Below are 25,048 nucleotides of genomic sequence, written 5' to 3' on the forward strand. Positions count from 1 at the left end.
CTCGAAAGCGCGGAAAAGTAGGTGAATAGTACGAGCAGCAGCAGCACCTAGCGCAACCCCCTGGGTGAGGATCGCAAGGAAAACAGGGGGTGCTCCGGGGGAAGGCATTTAATGGCGTTGAATGGTTTATGATGCCGGTAAAGTGGGTGATGGTGGTGGCAGGGAAACTTCCGGGAAGAGGGTGGTGGTGTTCGTGATGGAGTCGGTGCAAAAGTTTGTGGGGCCTGGGTGGGGTTTGGGTGGGGCGCTTGATTCCACCTTGAACCACATTGCCCCCTTGTGAACGGAAAAGGGAGGGGGGAGGCTGGATGGTGGCTAGCTAATGTTTTGTTTCGGTATGCATCAGCTTCGACCCACGAAGCATGATGGCCAGGGCCATCCTTCTAGCACTCCCCTCCCCCCCCCCCCCCCCCACACACACTCCCAAGAACCATATGTTCAACGGGGGTGAATGGAAGGGGGGGGGGGGGGAGGTGGCGCCGAGCGTTTGTGTGGAGGTACGGAAGGCAGTAAAATGGCTGGCGCCGCGCAGTATCTGTGCCGTGTCCGGCCGTGGTAGCGTCCATCGTGACCTCTCGCACAGGACGCCACCAGCAGTTTTCGGAAATTTGCCCCACACCCCCGCCCCCGTTCATCTCGCGCACCAGGGGGAACGTAGGCGCCACCGCGGCGCGGGAAAATGTGAGGCTAGGTTAGGAGGAATGTTTTTAATGGGTTTGCGCTAATGGTCTTTGCGGTAAATGGCTATCGGTCGGAAGAGGGAGGCGTGGTGCGGGGATTGTTGTTGCGGAAGGGGGTGGCCACGGTGGTTCAAGGTGTTTATTGATAAATTTTCCAGCAAACGCGCTCACGGCAAACGGGGCAGGGACTAGGCCGGGTGCCAGTCTGATTTGTGACTCCATTCCGCAATGAAGCGGGCCCAACACCAAGCGGTTGTAATATTTCTTTTGTTTAGTTCGGTTTTGTCAATAAGTGACCATTTTATAGAGCCACCCTTTTCTGGTATCACGATACTGTGCTTACTGGTGTTGGGTTCGTGGCGTACCACAACCTGTGTGCCACAAGGGCCACAGGTGTTATTGGTGCGGCTACTACTTACGTCTATTTCTGCGCCCGGTATGCTGTAGTTGCGGTACGGTGGGCTGCGTCCTTTGATGTACTCAAATATCTTGCTATCCTCCTTCAGGAACGTAACCTGGAATTGATAGGCATTTGATCGGTTTGTCATATATTCCTTTCTTGCATTTATTTTATGAAATATTTCTGGATCTGTTCATGCATATTGTGTAAAATGAGAGATCCAATCGAACATTGCGATAACTCCAACCGGTCAATTATTTACCACTTGTCCTAATAAGGATCTTTCCCATATTTGATACTACTTCTTATTAACATTAAGTATTAGTTACCTAATACTTAAATACTAATTAAAATATTGTTAACTTTAAAATGTTGAAAAACAACAAAACAAAAAAACGGAATCCAAACATGATCGTGATACCAGAATGGATTCTATGCATTCAGCAAAGGAGAACGAGATATTCAGAGCTGTCCACGACCAGCTACGATGATCACTGAAAAGGACCCCACTTATTTTAGCAGTTGATCCGCACTTCCGCTTGGCAGTGTCATGCCATGGCTTTCCTTCAAACTATAGTACCTATTGTGGTTTTCGAACGTTCGACAACTCGATTGAAATATCTCGAACCAATTTGAACAAAAATTGGCATTGCAGCTTTCCGTTCGAGTAGCTCAAACGAGAGTAAATGAGACAGCACTATTTTTTAATAGAACGAGAGCGAGAGGCATACATTGCCAACATCAGAGCAGCCGGTAGTTATGGTGATGCTGTTGAAAATGAACAGCGATCGAGAGCGCGTTCGGTCAGCGGATGAAAAACAACCTTTTTTTAAAACATGATTTCGCCACCTTACTGATAGTAAAATGAAAGTAGTGATAGTGATAAGAAATATCAAAGTTTATCGGCAAGTGTTTTCTACCCTGAAGATTTGCCTCCTGCTCCGTATTTTACATTGGATTCGAAACCTCAGTGATTCTTTCCGCATGCAAAATTTGACGGAATATTTTTTTCTCGAATTCGAGTCGCCCTTCGAAAACCATAATGCAATGAGTACTCGATCGTTCGAGTGAATTCATCTATCCATCTCAAGGATTAGTCGAACGGGAGCTCGATTGGGTGCTGTAATGACGTTCGAGTGAACTTTTGTCGAACGTTCGAAAACCACAATAGGTACTTATATCTTAATGTTTTGGGAGGGGTGGGGGAGGGGGGGGGGGGTTGGGATGTGGAAAACGCTTACCTTGTACAGGATATCGGGCAGGACATCGTTTTCACAGTCCAGTTCCACTGCGCTGCCCCGCTCGACGTACTTTTTCACCTCGAGCTGCACGTTCACCGTCGACTGTCCATCTGATGCGATTGGACATGAAAAAAATCGTAAAAAAAGGGAAGAAACAGCTTATATTAATGTTCGTACAGGTGTTAGTGTGTGTGTCTGAAAAATGGAATGAGTAACCCCCCCTTCAACAGCCTCGTGGTGGGCTGAAACGATGTAACCTTGGATTTCGATTCGAACCGAAAGTATTGGAGGGGTGTCTCGGTGCCCTTCCTTAGGTGGAAGAGGATGTTCCTTAGGTGCAAGTACCGGGAATGGAAGGGGAGCCGTAACACCGGAATGAAACACACACAGGACAATACCTGGCGCAGCTAATACCATGAATACAAAAATATCCCGCTACTAAATCATGGACAAAGGATGATGGACGAGAAGCCGAGCAGGTGGTATCTAGGTCCTGGCCCATTTCTCTAAGTAGACGGCTCCGACTAACGCCGTGTATAGTATTGCGCGTGGCGTGGCACCATTACTGATAGCTTTAATCATTAATCGATAAGCTCTCTCTCTCGCTCTCTCTCTCGCACTCTCTGTCGCACTCTCTGTCGCACTGTGATACCTCACTCCCTTTAAACGATAATATAGCGTGACATATGCGCAACGCTGCATTCCTTGGTTCATAGTTCCGGACAGCGTTCCGGTGGATCCGGTGGATAGGATTGCGATAAGATGAGACGCTCGCAAGACGGTCAGCCTGTCCGGGACATTCTTTTTCGATGCCGTTACTCCTACTGTAAGTCAAGCTTGGACTAGAGTAGACCAAGCCCACGGTTCCATTCCCTGCGGTTAATACGATGGACGGTAGCAACAATCACATTACATTCGACTCTGCAGCTCCATCGTGCCCGCAAGTCGTATCTTGTAATCGGGAAATTGTGTGCTTGTACGTGAGTGTGTCTGGCTGGCTGACCCGCTCGGCTATTTGTGATCAGCTCGAGCTAGAGCTAGCACTATAGCCAAACGTTTCTGGGTCCCGGGGTGACCCGGAGGGGAAGGCGTTGCCATCTTTAGCTGCTTGCTGTCAACTCAACTCAGCAGATTGCGGAAGGATGTACATCGCACACACACGCTCACACACAATGGTATATACAGGGGCATGAACTCATATTTGCATATTTCTCTCCTCTCCTCCCTTCCATCATCTCCCGGTACTCCGTAAGATCATTATTGGCCACCAAAGGCGCACCAAAGGCTAATGGATGAGCCGCGGTTGGTGCAGGAATAGACACAGAGGTCCTCTGCCAGAGTTCATTTGACTTTCTAATTCTTTCTATCCGTTTTCTACTCTCACGCACTCTCTCTTACTCTTTCTCTCTCTCTCTCTCTCTTTCTCGTTTTCTCATTTCCTTTCTTCTTCTCTGCCCTCTCAGCCTTATCTTTTTTCTCTCTTCTGATTTGGAAGCTTCAGTGGTCCAACAACAATCCCTCCCCAATCCCAGATGGTTTGCAGACTCCTGGACGCTTCATGATGACCTCTCCCCTACCCCTCGGTCAGCACAATTGGTATTCCGAAACAGTTTTCCATAATCTGCTCTGGAGCCCTGGCAGTGCGTGCGTGCCCAAACCACCACCACCACCACCACTTCGAGATGAAGATTCGGGGGAGAGAGGTGGGAGGGAGGGGGAGGGGGAGACGTTCTGCTACAGGATAGGACAGGACACGTCTGATGACCACCCACGTGGACGGTCGACGAATAAATTGAGCGAGTGACTCAGCCCAAGCTGCCGTCCTCGTAGCTCGGTACTCGGCACTTTTGGAGCAAACGCATGACGGCCCCCGGACAAGGACGAGGACAAGTACGAGATGGCTATTGGTGAGCAAGGCAGATGACAGACAGAAAACAGAGGCGAGTGGAAGAGGGAAAACATGAGCCCTTGATCGGCAAATGTCGGGATGTCCGGTCCACATGTGTCCCGTTTGCTGAAATGAAAGGGGCAGCCGCCTGCTTGCTCGAGGTAGGAATCGTAAGTTGGCGAAAGGTCCGGTCATATAAAGTCCGGATTGCAGATATATGCCAGCCTGTAACCTTCATAAAATGAAGCCCAGCCACCAGTAGTGATGTAGAAAGATCGAGAGAGAGAGAGAGCGAGAGAGAGAGAGAGAGAGCGAGAGAGAGAGAGAAGGAGAGAGAGAGAGGAGAGAGGAGAGAGAGAGTAAGAGAGATAGACTGAGAGTGCAAGGTGGAGAGTAGGCAGCTAACATTGGTCAGTTCCCTAGATGCGTTGTGCGTTCGTTACAAGATTGCAAGAGAATGCGTCCATCATTTCCATATCTATCTATTATTCATTTACGGTCCACAGCTGCATACACAACATCCAGGTCCACGTCCAACATCGCCCATTCCATGTGCGAGGTGACCTTCGAACGCCCAGAACGAATACAGAGTAGCCCGCGAGACTTTCGCGTGTTATTAAGGAGTCCGAACCGACTGTGGGACTACGGAAAACTTCCAACACGACTCCGTTGACGTCTGGAACCGAGTTCGCCACAGTGCAGTGTGTATGTGATATCCAAACAATAGTCGACTGTTAAGCTCAGCATCTAGACGGCAGCGAAAAATGGGAGAACAAAACAAAAAGAATGTCAAATCCATACAAATCCACTACAATAACTTTAATGCACGTGTAATAAAATTAAAAAGAGCGAGAACAGTGTGAATCCGCTGAGCTAGAGCTATCTTCTATTTCTTCTTAAACGTTCAAGTACCCATCCCTAGGAAAAATGTATTTCCCTGCGTACACATTGTCCAGAATCTGGAGATAATGTATGTAGCCCCACAAAATTTCTGGGCGGAAATATCTGTCATTTTTGACTTGCCGTTCTAATCGGTTTCAAACAGGGTTCTGTCAAACTGGTCTGTTGATGTATGCGAATTGAAAAATGATTCGGGCTTCGCCTGTTTCTAGGCCTAGATTCTAAACAGTGTTGACGCTAGAAATAGAAAAAAACGGCAGAATCTAGGAATAGATTCTAGACAGTGTGGACGCAAGGACAGAGTGCGGCTACTATTGCCACATCTTTCATCTCGAGAATGGAAGTACCAGGTGTATGCATATGAAACCGACGTTTTCGTTCTAAAGCTATAACTACGCCAAATGGAGCTGTAAAGACAGTCTAAGTGTTTTATTTTTTTTTTCATTACGAATCCGATAAACATAATCAGTGTGCATTTTTTTCTAATTTAACACTATAGCAAATATTTACATTGCGATTGAAATGGCAAGTTCCGTTCTCAAAAACTGCTATTCACCGACATCGTTCGGTTTTTGCCTCCATTTAAAAAAATCGGCAGCCGAATCGCATGAAATTTTTATTGAAGGTTACGGTGAGCATGCTCTCACTGAAACACAGTGCAAAATGCGGTTTAGAAATTTTAAAGTAGTGATATTGATGAGAAAACCACCAACCATCGAAAATGTTAGAAGTCATCGAATTGCAGGCCTTAGTGGCCAAAACGTTTACTAATGATCATAAAAAGCAACAATTCATCAATTTCAACCGCGACTTGTGAAAAAAAAGCAAAATATCAAAAACGACAAAATTGCTCGATGAAAATGCTCCGCCACCGCGCGGGATATCGGCCAACGACACGATAAATGCCACAATTGGCAACAATTAGCTCTTGCGGCTAACTCACAGGACTTGATTCTATCAAGTGAACATTCATTTGTATCGTTGGGGCAGGTAATGGCTGAGCAGCGCTTCCATTTTTTAGGAAAATTTAAAAAAAATGGATGGATTTTGAAAAAATAGTACAGTTTGCCGTTTTTTTGGTTAGGCATCCAAAAACTGCCTAAGATATAGTTGAAATGTATAGCTAACGATTGCCATCGCTTTGGAGAATAATACAGGGTGCGTTATCAGGAAGTATCCTATTTTAAAGATAAATAACTCTGTCATTTTTCAGTTGGTTTTGACAAATAGGACAGTTTCTGAAACTTCAATCTATGCCATTTTAGCAATGCATCACTTCACGTCGCCGTCGTCACGGCGGACTGAAATTGTCACACATTACATTGAAAATAATCGGTCAATAGTGAAAGCTACGGTCGAACAATGAATGGTGAATCCTCGTTCGCCGCATATGACGGCGCTGGCTTTTTTTCGGTGGTTCTATTTGAAAATCAAGGTTTATGCCAACAAACCGAAGACTACGAAACAACTTAGAGCAAATATTGGAGCTGAAATTGCCAAAACAACTCCCAAAATGTTGTCAAAACAATGTAAAATGCCCGAAAAAGGGCCTCTTTTTTGTATGCAGACTGAAGGCGGTCATTTGATCGATATTATATTTTCAGTATGGCACAATAAATGACATCGAATAACCAAAATAAAAATGGTTTATTTTTTAAAATCGGCTGAAAAATGACAGACTTATTCAACTTTAAAGTAGGATAAATCCTGATGGCGTTTTTTTCGCAAATCAAAAAGGTCGGTTTCATATGCATACACCTGGTAGAAAGGGTAAAATGAAAGAGGGTATATAACACGGGGATGGGGACATGTTCTCATGTTTGAGATAATTAAAGATGAGATACTTGAGTCCATGGGCACATTTCATACTTCATTTCATACCACTAGCGGTAGCCGCCTACCAGTAACATCAACATCAAGTATCAACTCGATGGTGTGATTTTCCATGGTGAGACTTTTCTATGCTATAGTTTTATCTGCTGGGTACGCGTCACACTCATCGGGATCGCCTCTCTCCCACCGCGGGCCGCTGGGGATATAATATCCATTGCGCGCTGGTCGCGGAGGCGGAGAGACGGCTCAGTAGAGACTGCTTCAGGCTCTACTGCTATCCGGACGACGACTTCGGCTGTGGTTCGTTGGCACAGGTGACCTAAATACACACTCTCTCTTTCTCTCTCTTTCTCTCTCTCTCTCTCTCTCTCTCTCTTTCTCTCATTCTCATACACTCTCTCTGTTGCTTTCGCATGCTATCGACGCTGTGTAACTGCATCGAAGGCTTAACGAAGCAGCAGCAGTATCCTGAGAAGGAAGTCCAAGGCAACCGGCAACAGACGCGGGTATGTGGCCTTCCATGTCACCTAGACGCGTTATCACAGCTCCGTTCCGTTCGCCAAACGTGTGGCAAACTGTTGACTCTCGTATCCTCGTATCACAAACACAAACGACCGCCGCTGCAGTTGCGGATGCTGATCGATGATCGATTCTAAATTACCATCACACCCACGAAGTGGAAGGAAGGGATGGGGGTTGGGAGGGTGGCCACTTTGGCCACCATAGCGCTGCGATCCGATGACGGTGCGATGGTGTGTTCTGAAACGCGTTAGCTTCCCCCCCTCGTTCCGTTCCTTTCCGTTCCGGATGACGCCCCCGGGCAGTCGTTGGGGGATGGGGGGATGGTGGGTTTGGTAAGTTACTAATGGGACCGCGAGCAGCCGCGGAAGCCTGACGGTGTTAACGGTGCTAACCACGGTGGGCGCCCCTAATGAAGGCCCCAGTCGTCGGAGATGAGCTATTAGCAGGCGGGTCGGTTCTCCCTTCCCCACTTCACCCACATCCGGAAATATAACTGCTTTCGTCACTGCGCTCGCTGATGACAGGAGCGTAGGAACAGGCCATATCGACTACGTGTACTAAATCCATTTTTGCTTCTTTACTAGCGATCAAGTATGTCACCCATCCTGAGTGTCCCCGTGCAGGTACAGTGATAAACGTTCACATAGCACACTCGCCCGAAATAGAAACATTTAATTCAACGAACGTCGAAAGTTACGGTTTTACATGGAATCTGATTTTGTCGTTTTGCTTGGATGCTTTTTTGCTAGTCGCCGGCCAATAGTTTTTTTTTTGTTTGCTTTCCATCTAGCAGGCAATCTTTTCCAAATTGTGTGTTGAAAGAGCTCTTCATTTTTTGCAGCAATCCAGCCCAGCAACCACCCATTCCTTTTTGTATTTGTGCACTCGTGATTTTTCACGTCAGTAAAGAAAATTACACACCGAGTCCCCCCTGTATAAGGGTTCTAGAGCAGGAGGAAATGCCTGTTCTCTCTATTTTGTACTTCCCTAGCTCTTTCCGAATAAATAAGGCACCGCCCGTGATATATCAACTAACAAAAAAGCTAAAAAAAGTTATGTTACAATTATTAATATGAACAATATCACTTATTGCGTTTTGAAAGGTATTTAATTTTCCTTTAAAACGACATCACATATCGGAGCTCGGAACGTTCCCAACAATACCAAAAAAGGCCATCCACGTTTAATAGAGTCAACTCAAAAGAACTAAATTATAGACCTTACACAAGTACACTATTCCTTAACTATGCAAAAGCAGCATACGCGTCACCCCTTAACTACACAAGAATTACTAAATTACAGTGTTACTGATATGAAGTGTTACCTACTTCACAATGCTGTATCTTTGCATCCGCTCATAACATCGACGCCAAAATTGTTTCAATTACAGTTCAATATATTGTTTACAAGCCACCAACAGCATTTGCGTCTCTGCTTTGTAGATTTTATTTGTATCGTGATGTAATTCAAACGTAATAGTGTGCGTTTATTTTGCTAGAAAATCACAGCCAGCTATTATTCGTGAACTCAGTCTCAGAACTTTAAAATGAGTAAAATCACGCAAAAGATATAAATATTTCGCTCGATCGTATACAACGCATGATGAAAAATGAGCTCAAGGTTAAGCCTTACAACGTCCAAAAAGGACAGGATCTTACACCGCAGCAAAAAGAAGTTCGGTGCGAACGAGCAAAGAAGTTGTTGCGCTTACACGAACGAAGGAATTTTCCAACATTGCGTTTCCCGATGAGAAATATTTTCCAATTAATCAGTCTAACTAATAAACTCTCAAAACGATCTTGTTTACTTGACCGAAGGTCCATAGTTGAATTTGAGCCTAAGTACGGCCACTCGCAATTCCATCTACGGCCATTTCTCTATCGCAATTAAGCGTTTTGGACCGCTGGGACCACTGATGGACGCTCTCCAACTGTTTTCGATCGATTCTGGCGTCAAAGTGAAAGCGACACATTATTGAGAATATGTTTTGGTAGCTGCCGTTTAGACCCGTGAACACGTAAACAGTTCGGTTGTAGACCACGGACGTTCCTACAAGACTCGCGACATCGTTTCAAAAAAGTTGCATACCAAGAATGGTTAAAAAATCATTGTCGCATAGTGCATTGTGGCAAATATTTATATACGTTAGCTTCATTTCCTTTCCGTTCAGACCAGTCAGAGCCAGAGTTTTCGGTGCGGCTCAACGACTGCCTAGCACTGTACGGTGACGGTTTTCGACGAGGATTTTTTTTTGCGATGAAAGAGCAGAAGTGAATGTCGTTCCGTCTTTTATCAATCCGAAACATCATCCTCGGCACACCCTGCGCCCCGGCGATTACCTGCGATGGCTAACCCTACGCTCTAGAGCCCATCACTCGGCTCGGTGCTTGACTCATGGTGGTGCTGCTACCGCCGCCGATGAGCTTAGCTCGGGCACACGTGCCATATGCATCGCTGAACCAAACCGACCCCTGCCAAATTTTTCGCTGGGCTCCGTGTGTGTTTGTGTGTGTGTGTGTGTGTGTGTTTAAGGACACTTTCATGTGACCTTATTTGAAAGCTTCTTCGTCCGCTCTGAAGGAACCACGGAAAGGAAATGCCAAAGAAAACATTAAGCCACCTTCGCTTCGCTTTCTGTCCGAAAGTCGTTCTGAAGCTGAATCTCAACACCGTCAACCGACCCCGGGAGTTGCAACAAAGACAGAGAGAGAGAGAGAGAGAGAGAGAAAATGTGTGCGAGAGAGAGAGAGAGCAATTGTAGCTGGTGTAGTTCCTCGAAGGACGTGGAGAGTCTCGTTGGCAGGAACGCGGAGAAGCAACATAAAAATGGCTTTGGAAAACCTTGGGAAAAGGCATGCGGTGTCGTCGTCGTCGTCGTCGTCGTCGTCATCGTCGGGAACGGCTTACAGCCAGCGCGCTGCTCGTTTCGCTTCCAGCTTCCATTGGCTGCCAGGTGCGATGAGCATAGCAGATGAGCCAACTCTCACCAACAGTGCCAGTGTGTGTTTGTGTGTATGTATGTCATCATGTGGCAGATAATGGCCCTCGCTGTCGCTCTGCACCCCCCCCCCACCCCCGCCGCCGGCCACAAGGCCCATGCCCCATAATCATGTCGTGCGAACGCAAACGCTCTGCTGTTTGGCACCGATGGCACCGATGGGAGCCTCCCTTGCAGCCGTCGTCGTCGTCGTCATCGCGTTTGGAGGCTTTCCGGTGGTGTTCCCCCCCACCAAAAAAAAAAAACCGCAGCTGGTGGTTATTACTGTTGTTTTACTATTTGAGATTTTCTCGCCCGCTACCACCCTTCCTGGGGTGCCACCCGTCCCCGAATACCCTGAGCCGTAAGGGAATGTTTTCGTACTTCTTCTTCTCCTTTTTTGCGAGCGGAAGGAAGGAAGGAAGGGGGATGGTGGCTGGACGCATCATGCGGACCGAATTTGGCTTCGATGAGATGGTGGATGGTGGATGTGTCGTGTCGTGTGTCCCGGGGTAGTGAGACTGGGGAGACTGGGGTCTTTTGAAGGACTTGAGGACAGACAGTAGCGACGAGCGCGCTCTGTGCTGCGCTGTGGACCCAAGCAACGTTTCGCGTTCGATTTCGTTCAGGCCTTTTCGTGTGGAAGCGGAACGAAAACTCGCAACGGCGCGCTCCTGTGTTAGAGAGAGAGAGAGAGAGAGAGAGAGAGAGAGAGAGAGAGAGAGAGAGAGAGAGAGAGAGAGAGAGAGAGGGGTGCATGTTTTGGTCGGTGTAGAGTAGCAGGTGAACGAACACCGAACAGACATCCAATCACCCACCACGGTGCTCCATTATAGCTCACTCGGGGGTTTAGGGGATGCTTCATGGGGGTTGCTGGATTTTAATGATTTTGAAGCGAACCATCACCGCCACCAGCACCACCAATGTCAATGTCATTTGCGAAAGGGGGGGGGGGGGGTCTCTGGACCGGGATTTGCTTCGGTCTCAATTGGGCGCTATCAATCTTCTGCTTTACATTACGGGAGGCAGCGCTCCTTCATCGCGCGAACCAAAGACACAAACTCAAGGCAATCAGAGGCAGTCCGCAAGCAGGACCGCATATGTATATCGGTAGCTCATACTCAGACACCTACGTTTCAACTGAGCCTACTGTGCTGCGTGCTTATTCTGTTGTGTTAATGGTGTATGAGGTCAATCACAAGAGCACAGAAAACACAGAGTTGCATCACTGTTACTACCGTGGATAACAAAAGGCTGTCAACAATAAATGCCGCAGAAGTGGAGAATCCTATGGCTACAAGTTATGCTACGACTCAATTCCATTTAAGGGGGGACTTCGGTATTTCATTATTTTTTGTGAGACATATTTTAACATGTTTCCCTGAATGCTGATCCTTCCAAGAACATTGTGTAACATTTTTGGATCAATCGAGGAAAAACTGACAAAGATACAGATTTTTGAAAACCCGCGCTTCATACAAGGGTCCATGCAGCTCGCTGCTTTGAAGAGCATTTCCCAAAAAAAACCAACGTTTTCAAAGTCGGTACCCATCGTACCGTAAAAACTGCTGGACCGATTGACTTTAAATTTTTAACACATAATTTGTAAACTTTTTGCCAGCTAGTCCCATCGAGATATCATTGTAATTGTTGATCCTTTTTATTAACATTTATGTAAAGCTCGTTTTTTTTTGGCAGGATCGCAAAAAGCATCACTTTTTCAACTTCAAAAATCTGCCAAAAATCGAAAAATTACAATATCCAAGCAAACTCTCCGGGGTTACCTAGATAAACTTGTAATATTTCTAACGAATATCGATTTTCTTATTTCAAATGACCCGTCATGTCGCTACGACGGGCACCGTAGAAAGTACCTTTGCGACGACTCGCCTACCAAAATTTGATGCCATGGATTAATTTTTCAGTGAAAGTTGCTCAATATAATACCAAATATTCTTCAAAAGTTGTTAATTAATATGTCATTTACTTAAAAAAATTAAATTGAATGGTTACGTAACAAAAAATCGTCAAAAACGGGCCTTTTTGGCCCGAAAATACCGAAGTCTCCCCTTAAGGGAATGATGGGATTATGTCGGGTCACTAAAAAGGCTCACTTTTGAGGCATTCCTTGTGAAGAAACCGATTCCAGTTTACTTTTCCCCCTGCATGTCACATTAAACTACAACTTTTCAAGAATCTTATTGGTTGCATTGTTGGGGAAGAGTTGTTTTAACCTTCAATGACGGTTTCAAATTTAAAAATGCCGGTGCCACGTTATCGGTCATCTGAATTAAACAAACAAAACAACAACAATTATCATAGATTATAAGTTTATCCACGTTTAGTGATGAGTTGTTTTTCCATTTTTTTCATTTTTTGGCACCATTCTGAAGTTGAAAAAGTGTTCACAATATGATGAAGAACCGAGCAAACCCGGAATATGGCGATGGGTAGAGAAGGAAATGTCCTAGCCCGATTTTTGTTCTCTTGTTGTTAATAAACATACAGCTCGTCGGTCATTATATATGTTAAAAAAAAATATGTTCATACGATGATGACGGATTGATCATTGATCAAACGCGGGTTCGTCGCTTAAACGAGAAAGTCTTTTAATTCGGTACATAAACGGCTCATTTTTGACGATTTGTTTGCAGCAACCCTTCTACATAAACATGGTTTTGCAAATGCCTTAATAAATTACTACTTTTCCAGAACATTTGGTCGTTTTTCGGAAGATTGGTTAAACACTTCAAGCAAAGATGATGCTTTTCACGATTTTCCTTATGAAAACGAGTGTTACATAATCCTGGAAAGAAAAAGAATCAACGTTTTTTTATGGTTTATTTCCTTTATGGGAAACGCGCTTCACAGTAGTGAAAGGCATTGAACCATGTATTAAGCGTGCTTGGTCAGCTTTACTTCGATTGATCCACAAACTGTACACAATATTCTTGAAAGGATCAGCATTTATGAAAAAAAAACAGTTCAAATATTAAATGGGGTTAAAAAAATTAAATATCTTAACAACCTTATCTCGTCGTACCTCGCTTTTCTGTTTGATTAATAACTCCACTTACAACAACAGAACAGATGAACCAAAAGGAGCTTACAGTGAGGCCTCCAGAGAGGTCTGCACCGTTTAGTGGAATAAAATCCATTTTTTGATTCGATTTCAAATTGATAAAAATCCATCTACCCCCTTCCCCTCCCTGTCCGGGCGGTGCGGTTGGCACCCTAATGGATTTCGATTATATTGACGGGAGAACGGGTGCTGGCTGGTGTCGTGGCCACCCCTCATACGGAATTGAGAAAAAAAAAACCGTCGTTACACCGCCATGGCCAACGGTTTATAGTTTGCATAAATGACTTCTAATGGAACACCTGCTGCAGCTACTACTACTACCACTACTGCTATCCTGCTGTCGTCTCCTGGTTGGTTGACAAACACGCCAGCTAACCTGTTTGCTCAGCAGCAGCAGCAGCAGCAGGAGTTGCTGCTGCCACTGCATGATGCTCTACCTTGGCCACACGATTATATTGTGTTACGATTTAATTTCCTCCGGATGGGGTCGGGCCAGGGCTAGTGTCACAATAATGAAGACCCGGCCAGCCCACCCTACCCTGCCACCCTCTGTTGATTGGTGTGGCTTTGACGATGGCGCAACCCCCGCCCCCCACTGTGTGGGTGGCGGTTGTAAACATCAACCCCCCGGTCCTGGTGCTGGCCCTGCTTCCCGAACCTTTCCATCCCCTTCCTCCCACCTACCATCCCTCGTGAATGCAAAAGCGACCGTGGTGGGTGTGGTTGGCAAAAGTCTTCGTCGGAACGCGAAGAAGACTTTACGGGTGGACACACACACACACACACACACACATGGGTGATACGGGTCCCATTACCTGCCATACCTGACCCCCTTTGGGCCTTGCCGCTGGTAGGGTTAGTTCACTCCGTCGCTAATTAGATCGTAACAATGGGAGTCTTGGAGTCACGTATCAGGACGGACGACCCCGTTGATTGTGTCCAGTCAGCACACACACACGCATGGACAGCGCACCGGTACAGAGCGATTCCCACTCCCCTGGGGAGGCCGAAGGTGATCCTCTATATTGTATGCATTTTGATTTATGATTCGCTCGAAACGATCGTAATCCACGCGACTGACCACCACCAGCAGCAGCAGCAGCAGCACAGGGCGCTCCGTAGGCTAGCCGTGGTCTAGAAAAACTAATTACGCCGCTTGCCTTCCCCCCACCCCGCCCCTCCCACAAGGGTCGCCAAGCCCCACGCCACGGTTGGTCAATTATTAATCATTCGCCCTGGGATGGTTTTACCACCAATGGGGAACCAACAGCCACTTCACTTCACTTCCGTTCCGCTTCCACGCTGCTTTCCTTCGACACTTTCCGACGCAATCGTCGGTCGGTCCGCAGCAGCTCAACCAGGGACAACAAGGTGACAAGATAAAGTTTTTATAATCCCCAGGTAGCTTACGCTTGTCGACAGAAATGAAAACAACCATTTTCATTGGCCATGAGCCTGGCCGATGGACTGCACGACAACGACGATGACGACGACGGCTCAAACCTCTGCAACAGGTTACCCAACGGGCAAAGGGCTTCCGGAGTGGGGGGTTGGTAAGTGGGAGGGAGGAAAAAGGATGCTAAACGAGCTGCTGTTTAATGGCGACCAGCTGCCTCAGTCTCGAGCTGCGATCATTCCGTCGCTTCGAAACGGAATGCCGGGAAAATACAATAAAACATAGACCACCGGGACCACGTTGACAGAGACTCGGATTCGATGTTTCGCTGTACGCAATAGGGGGTAACAGAAACTCTTGGTGCATCCACCAGCTGCATGTTATTGCTCCGCTCTCATCTACAGCGACTGAACCAGCTGAACAACCTTTAAACTGCTGTTTGCTTATAGATGAGTGAACAGACCAAATTACCTTTCATCGACATGCCATACTACTTTTTTTGTTTATTTGACACCTGCTTACATAAATCAATGTACATCATAAGTGACACCACATGATAACATATATTTTTTTTCTTGCTTTAACATGTCTCTTTTTGCAATGAAAACCACTTGCAAAGATTGGTTAAATCGATTCAAAGATGACTACTTTGACTTGAGTCACAAGAAGCGTGAAAATCGAACCAAAAAAGTTTAGGGCCATGAATCGCAGCTTCATTTTGATGATAATCATACGTAATCGTAAAAAGTACTTGCCCAGTAGTTAGAAATTACTTAAGCAGCCACTTTCATACGCTTACGTGCCATGGAAATGTTCAAACAGTTGGTAAATGGGTACCCCATGAATTGAACGGTGACGATGATGACACTAAAGCACATACGAATTCTTGCTTGCTAGATAAAAACCGAAAGTCGTTCCGGCTTCTTCTGGCGACTGACGATGACTGGCGATGAAAAATGGATATACACGGGTGGCTGCGTCGAACTATGTCACAGAATTAAGAATACATTTTATTTCGCGCTGCTGTGTGTTTAAATAATATGTAACAATAGTAAACATTTAATTTAATTAGTTCTATTCAAATCTTTCGCCTTTGTGTTTGATTACTGCCCGAAGTCACTTTTGGAAACCATGGCACGTGGCACGCACGACTTCGATCGGCATTTCATCCCATATCTTCACCAAATGATTTTTACAAGAGTACAAACTCATATGATTTATGTTTCCTAATTTTTATAGCATGTATCCCCATTTGCTGATTGCCAGTGGCTTCAAATCTGAGGACGCTACGGACCATTCCAATGAGCTTATAAAACATGGCAAATTTTGCGCACATTGTGTCTGCACAATCAATTCCTTATGTGCTGGTACTGAACTTTATTGGAAACAAAAATCATTTTCTGCGTATAGTATCTTTGCACAAGGAATCAAATTAACCTTAAAAACGATCTCCAAATACCTTTTTTTTACACCCTTTTGAGTGTTGAGACGTTTTGATGCCTCTAGACTGCTTTTTTACTGGCTGGTATATCACAAAGACTTATGCCAACCCGAGAAAACCCGTGAATCCTCCGCTTCTTGAATGGACTATATCCAAGGTCTTTTTATTTATTTTGGCGAACAGGTGTGACTCATTTTCATATCACCTTAATTCAGCCTTAATTATCGCTCGAGTGCGCACAGTCCGTGTTCTCCTCGGTTTAACGTTTCAGGGACAACCGTACCAGTATCTATGAATCGTTTGATGGTCCTGTGCACGAATATTCTGGACAAATTCAGATGCGATAGCTTGATTCTTATCTTATGTTTGGTTAGGTTTTGAAGATGTAACATCTTACAATGTTTTCTACACGAGTCCATTTAAATTTTCTAGAAAACAAAACCCAAATTCAGCAGTAAACAAATCACTCTTTTAAATAGTAAACACAGTTCAACAGTCATCTTCTACCACAAGACCAAATCATTTTGATCGAACGACAATGCTGTACGTTTGGTGGGATCAGGTGGATTTCGTCTATAATCAGCTGTTTCAGCCTTGTAAAACTGTTAAAGCACTAGTAAATAATCAAAATGCACCGTGCTTTGCGTGAAATAAAGCCGATTTATGATCAAAGACATGAGAAGTTAAAATTTCTTCACAAAAACGCCCAATCGCACTAATCGAAAATGGTGAAGAATTCAATAAACTGGGCAGTTCTACCTCTCCTCGCTAACTTCCTACCCCTGGACCATTCCGAATATCACCACTTTTCGTGATGCTGTACGAACAGCATCTGAATGAATATATCGGGAAATGACATGACCTGTGGTTTGCCTCGCTAAACGAACAATTATTTTAGCTTGGTATACATACATTAACATAAAGATAAGAAAAATGTGTAGTTAGCAAAGGAAAATACTAAGAATAATTTAAATTTTGGTTTCTATTTTTAAAAATGTGTTTTTATCGACAAACATAACAGCAGGTTGTACACCTGGTACGTAACGTTGGAAGAAAAGGTTGTCTAGATCAATATTATTATCTTGGAGTTCTGGAGAAAGTAATCCATTATTTGTAATAGGGACCGAAAATTTCAAATTTAAATTCGACATTCCACATTAAAAAAACACCAATGTTTGTTGTTTAGACCTTTCGATTCTGCACCGTTAGTTTTGTCCGGCACTTATTACTGTTTAACCATGCTTTCTTTTTCGCAGGCATTATCGAAAATTACGGTAACATCACAAAACAAAACATAAAACCTGGGAGTCAACGTGCCTGTTGGTAGTCCCGGAGCATCGTTCAGGAGATAAGGATGCGTCATAAAATCGTGAAATCTAGGTGTGGAAAGGATAGTGATTGATGATGAAGAAAGGATGGATGGCATGCTACCATATTGTGGCATAAGATCGTTCTCAAACCCTAACCTATGGTATATTTGGAGGTTTGAAGTCCCACAATAATTTTAATGAGCTATTTCGCATACAGTCGAATACGCGCCAAACAATTTAAGAACAATTGAGCTTCACCTAAACAAAAAAAATGGTTTGCTTTCTCCCCAACCAATTAGTAAGAGCCATAGCAGGACCTATGACAGTTAGAATAAACGCAGGGGATGAAAATCGAGGAAAAATACCCACGGCATCCTAGGAGAATGGGGAGCGGCGAGATTGAAAAGGGTGGACGTCTCGACAGAAGCTTCGACATGCCGGAAAGTAGGTCCACGAGACGATCGCAGCTAAAAGTCCGTAGATCGTACATCGGGAATGATTGTTGCCCCCTCCCCCCCCCTTTTTTTGTTATTCGAAACGCACAACAGCGGACAAACGGACGTCAGTTTGTTGGTTTGTCGTTGATTGGGTTGATATTAGATAGTATATAGAGCACTGCCGCGTTGCGGACAATTATCATCGCACTTAAACGTGGCGCAAGCAACCAGCTCGCTCGCTGTAATGACAGCCGGGGAAATGAGTGAAGGAGTGGTGTGTCCCGTGTCCACGTAAAGAAATTCCAAATAAACAACAAGTTGATGTTCACCTCACAGAAGTCACGTAGCCAGGGCCGTAGGTATGCAAATACACGAATACAGAACAGCAGCAACAGCAGCAGCAGCAGAACCGGAACCATAGGGCACGGCATGCCATCGTTAGCAGTGTTAGCGGCGGGTGTGGCAAAGCGAGAAGCAAACAAACAAACAGACAGACATCTTTAGTCGAACGGTCGACTTGGAAGCGCGCGCGCGTAAGAATGCGACCAGCACGGAGCACGGACCGCACAAGGCTACACACGTATTACAGAAAGTGCAATCCATCATGTGCGAGTATAATACGCTGCGCTCTGCGGGAGTGAAGGGCTCGTTGCTGGTTGGTTGTTGGAATGATGAACGAGCAGAAAGAGTCACAGAACGGCACAGCTGCGCGATAAAATCCGTCCTCAGTCGAGGGTAACGGTAAGTGCAGTTAAACTTCTATAAGGATCAAATGCTAGTAGTTTGAGTGGATATTAAATAGCTGAGTTGCTCTCAGCACCCTCCCTCAAGGTGACAATCCTATCTACCTAGGGTTTATATTTGTTTTTTGTTGTTGTTATGTTTCTTTAACTCATCGGCAATAACCGATACGCTGCAAAACCAATGAAAAAATGACAAATGAGCAGTATTACCCCAGCAGCTGTGTATGTGCCAGCCGTTTGTTCTTAAGGAATACAACTTTCCGATCTAGTTTGATTGTTATAAAAATGGATTTGGCTGCACTCCAGCAGCGCACGCTCTTCATGAAAGCTTTGAACAATTGGTACTTGAACAGATGGCTACAACATCGTACATCGACACTAGATTCGAAATGGCATGAAAGATTGGGAAAATAGTAGTGGCCAGCAGTCGTTTATTTCTTTCTAATATACAGGGTGTACCATAAAAAAATGCAAAAATCTTTTATTGAAGTTTAAAGCCATTTTTTTATATTTTCTACTGTTTCAAAGTATTTCATTCGCTCTATATTTCTTTGTTTATCAAAAACAAACAAAACCAGTGGGTTTGTCGGCCTGTTTTCTCAATTAATTTCTCCAAGCGGTTACGAATTCGAGAACACTCTCTGTAACATAAGTGTCCAACTTAGAAGACCAGGCTTTGATGATAAACGATTTCAGCGAACCAACCGTGTATGGTGTTATGGTTCACAGGTCTTAGGTCGAACAAACGCCCATATTGAATAGCCCAACCGATTTAATTCAGGACCGCTTGGAGGGCATAAATCATTCGACCAAAAATTCATGTTTTCCTTCAACCATGTTTCAGACCGTTAAGACGTATCGCAGGGGCCTCCATCTTGCTGAAACTCAACATTTTCTGGTGTTTTGAAGTTTGCTTTAATCCATGCTAAAACGTGTTCCTTCAAAAAAGTGATATAAACATCAATATTCATTTTAGTATTGGATTTTATGAAAACTGGTGCCATTTTCAAACTATGTTTTATCCTGTCTAAAGATGTTTTATCCTTTCAACTATTAAATTACGCTTCACCCTAGCTCTAGAGATTGCTTTTAAGTCATATTTGGCCAAGCGATGCAGGCAGGGTCTTGAGATATTCGTCTTTTATGCAAGCTTTCATATGGATTGCACTGGATTTCGCTAAGTTTTGCTCTGACGGATCTTACCACTTTTTCAGTGCGCTCAGATCGTTGCCGATCACTAACGTGTTTCCTAGGCCTTGGCCCTTCATGAATAGAACGTTTAATCCTGTAAACAATGCCAAGATTACATCTGAGGACCGCTGTTATATCTATGAGATTTCTCTTGGGCGCGAAGCAAACTCGACACTGTCGCCTTTGAATACATTTTTCCGGACAGACATCTTTTGCCGACGGGTACGGTACGGGTACTTATTATACATCATTTCATAGATAAGACTCACACGAACACAACGATACCCCATAATGCCATATTGGTGTTGAAAAATACTCAAAACAGAGCAATGAAAGCATTTGCATTTTTTTATGGTACACCCTGTAATTGTTGTTTGGGTATGGAAAATAATTATGGCATTTGGAAAGTTTTACCAAAAACCAAAAACTCTAATTCACACACTTTCTACTTTTTTAACCTATCAGTAACCATACTCCAGTTACATATAACATGTTGTTATGTCCTACCCCACTTTTTGTTCTATTAGTGTTAATAAACATACTACTTCAAAGTGTTCCTCTGATGAGAGAAAAAAAAGAATCGTACGAAGGTAAACCTCGGCTAGCGTTTGTATGTGTTCCCCATCGTGTCATGCACCGCACTTGCCTATACGCCCAACGGTAAGGCAATGGCTTCAATCAATCTATCCATCCAGCGTGCGAGCACGATTTGTTCTGCATCGTAAACTCGTGCGGAGGAGCGGACCTGAGATAGCTTCCCATAAACCCGCAAGTGGCTCACGGCACTTAGTTAGGACTGTAGCGTAAGTGTAATCAGGAGGAAGGAAGGGGGAGGCAAACACTGGTAGGCCACTTGTGTCCTTCGATCGCAGAGCCCATCGCAGCAGCAGCAGCAACTGGAAGCTCCGCGCAACCATTAAGGCATGCTTTATTAGCCGTAAAGCGAGCGCTCTTTGAGATGCTTGGTTCTGCCCTGCCGCTACTCGAACGCAGTTCGGCACAGAGCCCTAGAGATTAAAAAAGGAACAACAACAATAACACATTGTTGCTGTGCACCGGCTCGGAACACCTTACGGCATGACCCGAGCCTGACTGCATCTCCTTCCAAGCGAATCCCGTTTTTGCACCCAGTGCCATACCAACAGCACAAACACGGGAGCTACAATTGGTTTCACTTCTTCTTTCAATATTTCGTACAAGAAAGTTAATTTCCAGAAGTAGTTGTGTCCTTGACTTGAACCTTAATCAAATATGACAGCTGCTGCTGCTGACATTAACACATCCCGCTGCGCAACAGCAGCCAAGGACAATTGAACTTGGAGCAAACGAAAGGCTTGAAGGCTGCTAATAATGTAGCACACTGTAGCAGTCCATAGTATGAGAGTTCAGCATCCACAGTATTGAGATTTCCGGCCTAGAAATTAGTGAAACCAAAGAGAGCGCACTGACATTTCATCTGCTTTGCAAATTGAATGTTCCGTTCGTTTGGCAAAGAAGGGAATCTTTTTAATATCCTTTGAAAATGAGCAATTAGTGGAGATAGTGTTGTGTATCGTAAGGACGCTTCAAAAGTTTTATTATTCTAATTTTTGACAATTTACAATTTTTTATGCTAATTTCCGATTTCCACTGTTTTACTATCGTATGTTTGCTAGAAAAAGCGCGGATCATCCGCAGTCGGTTTCGTCGGACAGACACCGGCTCCAAACCGTAAAGGAAAAGGTGACAGAATAAACAGAAATCGTGCTAGGATTGTTACGGTACCATTTTTCGCCTATATTTCGTGAACAATGAAGCTAATGCTGCTGGGCAAACCTCGAGACTTGGCGGGGGAAAAAATCCTATTTCAATAAACTATCACTTGCACCTCAATTCCGGTGGAATGTGGCTGTTTTGACAGTGGTGGTGGTGATGAAAAGAAACATAACAACCCCCCTCCCCCCACCCCACCCAGGAACATGGTACCGGGAGGGATGTGGATTTTTTCCGGCCCAACCTCCGAGAACCCCTCGAGGAGTGAAATGGTGCGTCGTTCTCAGCCTTCACGACACCGACATCCTCCACAATACAGCACACAGGGCACGAAGCGCTAGAACGCGAGTGCTAGCCAGCTAGCACGTGCACCCTCCCACCCTCACCCCCTTTTTTGGCACGTCCCTAGTGGCGTGGTGGCTATGGCGCAGATTGGCAGATGTAATTTAGCCGCCTTTTCATTTGGCTTAGATTGATACACTTCGTAATCCGATAGCGTATGCCGAGCGCGGTAGCGAAGAGTCACCAGTCGGAGTCGGAGTCGGAGTCGGAGTCGTCTGGCAGCCGCAGCAGCAGCATCACGGCGGCTTCGATGGCGCCATCATTCAGACGACGCTTCTTCGAGCTTCAAGTAGCTCCGACGACGGACAGAAGCGACTCGACAACGTGAGTGCGCGCGAACGAAGCGACTGGAACACCCGGAACCCCCCTCCCCCCCTCCCCGCGGGGGGTGTAAGGAAGAGGTCAGAGAGCAAGATGTAATAAATAATGCTAATATTAGCTGTCAAACCAGTTGTCGCCTGGGAAATCGATTTTCTTCTCACGGCCCCACCGGCGTCGGCGACATGCCGCCGGTGCCGGTCGCTCGCTCGCTCGGTTGGTTTGGCCAGCAAATGACACTTTCATTTCACAGTTCCGTGCCACAACCACATTGTGTTTGTGTGTGTGTGTGGGTGTGTACGGGTGGATCATTGCGCTATTGCGCGTGCGAATGCTTCTGGGCGTCTTCTGAGCTTCTCGACCACCGTGCCGCCACCGCCACCGCGCGCGACTTTTGTTATTTCGTCATTTCCACTCCCGGTTTGTTTAGCATTATTTCTGGATTTCGCTGTGGGCGGCTGATGTGTTGTGCCTGTGCCGTGCCCCTTGCCTTAGTGCAAGAGCCGAGGCCGCTCTTTTGCATTTTCATTTCCCCGGCATGCCATTTCACCTCCGTTCGGGCCAACTTGTTATACCTGCTGGCTGCTTTGAAACTTTCGCGGCATTTTCTCTGCTTTTCGCCGTGGAAGTGTTTTGCACACGGGAGCTACAGAGAGCCTCGAGAAACCGTTCCGTCGCATCGTTCCCGTTGGTCACGTAGGGCGCGAACGTCGCCGTCGACCGCACGTCTTTCGCTAGAAATTTCCCATCTCGTGCCCGTGGTGTTGCCGTTTTTTTCCCTTCTATCCGCGACAACCACACGGTCCTGCCCTGACTTCGTGACTGCTGCGGCTGTGTCGCTGAGTTTACAGTGCGTTTCGCAATGGTAACACCGACACCGAATGTACGGAATGTGCCATTTTTAAAAACTAACCGTTGGTCGACGCGAACTGTCGATCCAGCGGCTAGTGCTAGGGATTCACTTCGATTCGATCCGGGAAAAAAACCCCAAAACGAAAAACAGTTCCAACAGTGTTCAAACGTTTGACTGAGTGACGCACTGTAGCTAGGTGGCAGACACCGGGTTCCCAAGCAATCACTCCTGCGCCGAGAGGAGGCCTTGCGCGGAAAACAAAAAAAAAACTCAAATGAAAATGCAAAGCACACCCTCCACCGCGGGGGGGTTGAAACGATCGCGCGAATGCCAATGATTGGGGTTTTTTCTGTTCATGTTCCTGGTCCTGCGAGCTTGATTATGCCAGTTGGAGCTACACTTGGAGCACGTTGTCGTCGTCGTCGTCGTTTTATGCTGGGCTGGGCGCTGTAGTGGATGAGTGTTGAGCTTCACATAACAAAATAATAATAAAGCAACAAAAGCACACAACAATCGGGGGGTAACACATCGGAGCGGAACCGTGCTCAGCTATCAATTAGGGTAAGCAACCGCATACAAGCAACATGTTTCTTTACCTCCCCTGATGCGCGGCCCTATGCCAACATGCTGAGCTCTCGCGCCAGGGTGCCACGCTGCAACAGGATAAACGATACACTGTGTGTGTGCGTGTGTAATGAGCACCGAGATTGGAGCGGCGCTAATTCAACATCGCTTCGTCAGGGCACTCTCTGATCTTAGCTCTGATCATAAAACCTAACTCTCGATGTCACCAACAATGAGCTCCGGTCAGCCAGCCAGCCAACTAGCCAGCCATTAGTGGTACATCTCGGTACATAAACCACCATCGTCTGACCTCCGACAACCCACCCCCCGTCTCACAGGAGGGGGTTGTCGCAATCAGACACAAATTCGTTGGCTAATGGTTGCCCTCTAGGATGCTGATTCAATTAGGTAATACGCACGACGAGCGCATGAGAGAGAGAGAGAGAGAGAGAGAGAGAGAGAGGAGAGAGGCCAAGGCTGGCCAGTGGTTACAACCGAACCGTTCTTTTGCACAGATCCCGCGAGACGAATAAATGAAACCAAACAACCACCACTGTGAGTAGGCGGAGGACGAAAAGGTCACCACATTAAACCCGGTGCCCCGGTCCCCCGGTGTTGATTGCTGGTGCGCTGTATAGGTTCAACTATACCGACTGTGCGTCGTCGTACAGAAGTGGCTCCTGAAGTGGCTTGATAGCCGCCTGATAGAGGGTGCCTACTTGGTATAGTAGGCCCCTCCATTAGCAAATTGCGATGAGTCTACTCTGGGCGGGGTGCGCGTTTGAGGGTGAAAATATAAATCTTGACCAACCGCCGCGAGTGCCGCGATTGACACCAACCGGGACCAGGTGGATAACCGGGATCGATACTATTCGCACTCAAAACGAGGGTGTGCTAGTGTTACAACCGCCACCCCTAAGAGAAGTTCGATTCAGTCGTTTGCCCGATTTGTTTTGGTGATCGAGTGTCTGTGCGGCATCAAACATTTGGGGTGACAGTTCTCGAGGAGACACCCTCCCGGGCGGGTGGGGGTAGCGTGATAGCGTCCGGACCCTTTAACCTGCCTGGAGCTACTCACGACCGGAATGGAATGGACATTAAGGGTGTGTATGTGTGTCTTTTTGAATGTTTCATTGCTTCGTGATCCGTGGCCGAGGTTCATTTTCTACTACTGCTAC

The 25,048-nt window shown here is 45.9% G+C and overlaps 1 protein-coding gene across 3 annotated transcripts in view; it reads right to left on the reverse strand.

Moving 5' to 3' along the window:
- LOC126570764 (uncharacterized) overlaps window positions 1–25,048 on the reverse strand; it is a 118,594-nt gene that overhangs the window by 51,853 nt on the left and 41,693 nt on the right. For all 3 annotated transcript variants that reach the window (XR_007607854.1, XR_007607856.1, XM_050228746.1), the window contains exons 2-3: window positions 2,322–2,431; window positions 1,100–1,195 (exon numbers count right to left, since the gene is read on the reverse strand). Coding sequence is in view for 1 of the 3 variants with exons in the window: in XM_050228746.1 (XP_050084703.1) it covers window positions 1,100–1,195; window positions 2,322–2,431 (206 nt within the window). In the remaining 2 variants the exon portion in view is untranslated. The remainder of the gene's footprint in view (window positions 1–1,099; window positions 1,196–2,321; window positions 2,432–25,048) is intronic.

This window comes from Anopheles aquasalis, chromosome X, assembly GCF_943734665.1.
Source record: "Anopheles aquasalis chromosome X, idAnoAquaMG_Q_19, whole genome shotgun sequence".
Taxonomy (NCBI): domain Eukaryota; kingdom Metazoa; phylum Arthropoda; class Insecta; order Diptera; family Culicidae; genus Anopheles; species Anopheles aquasalis.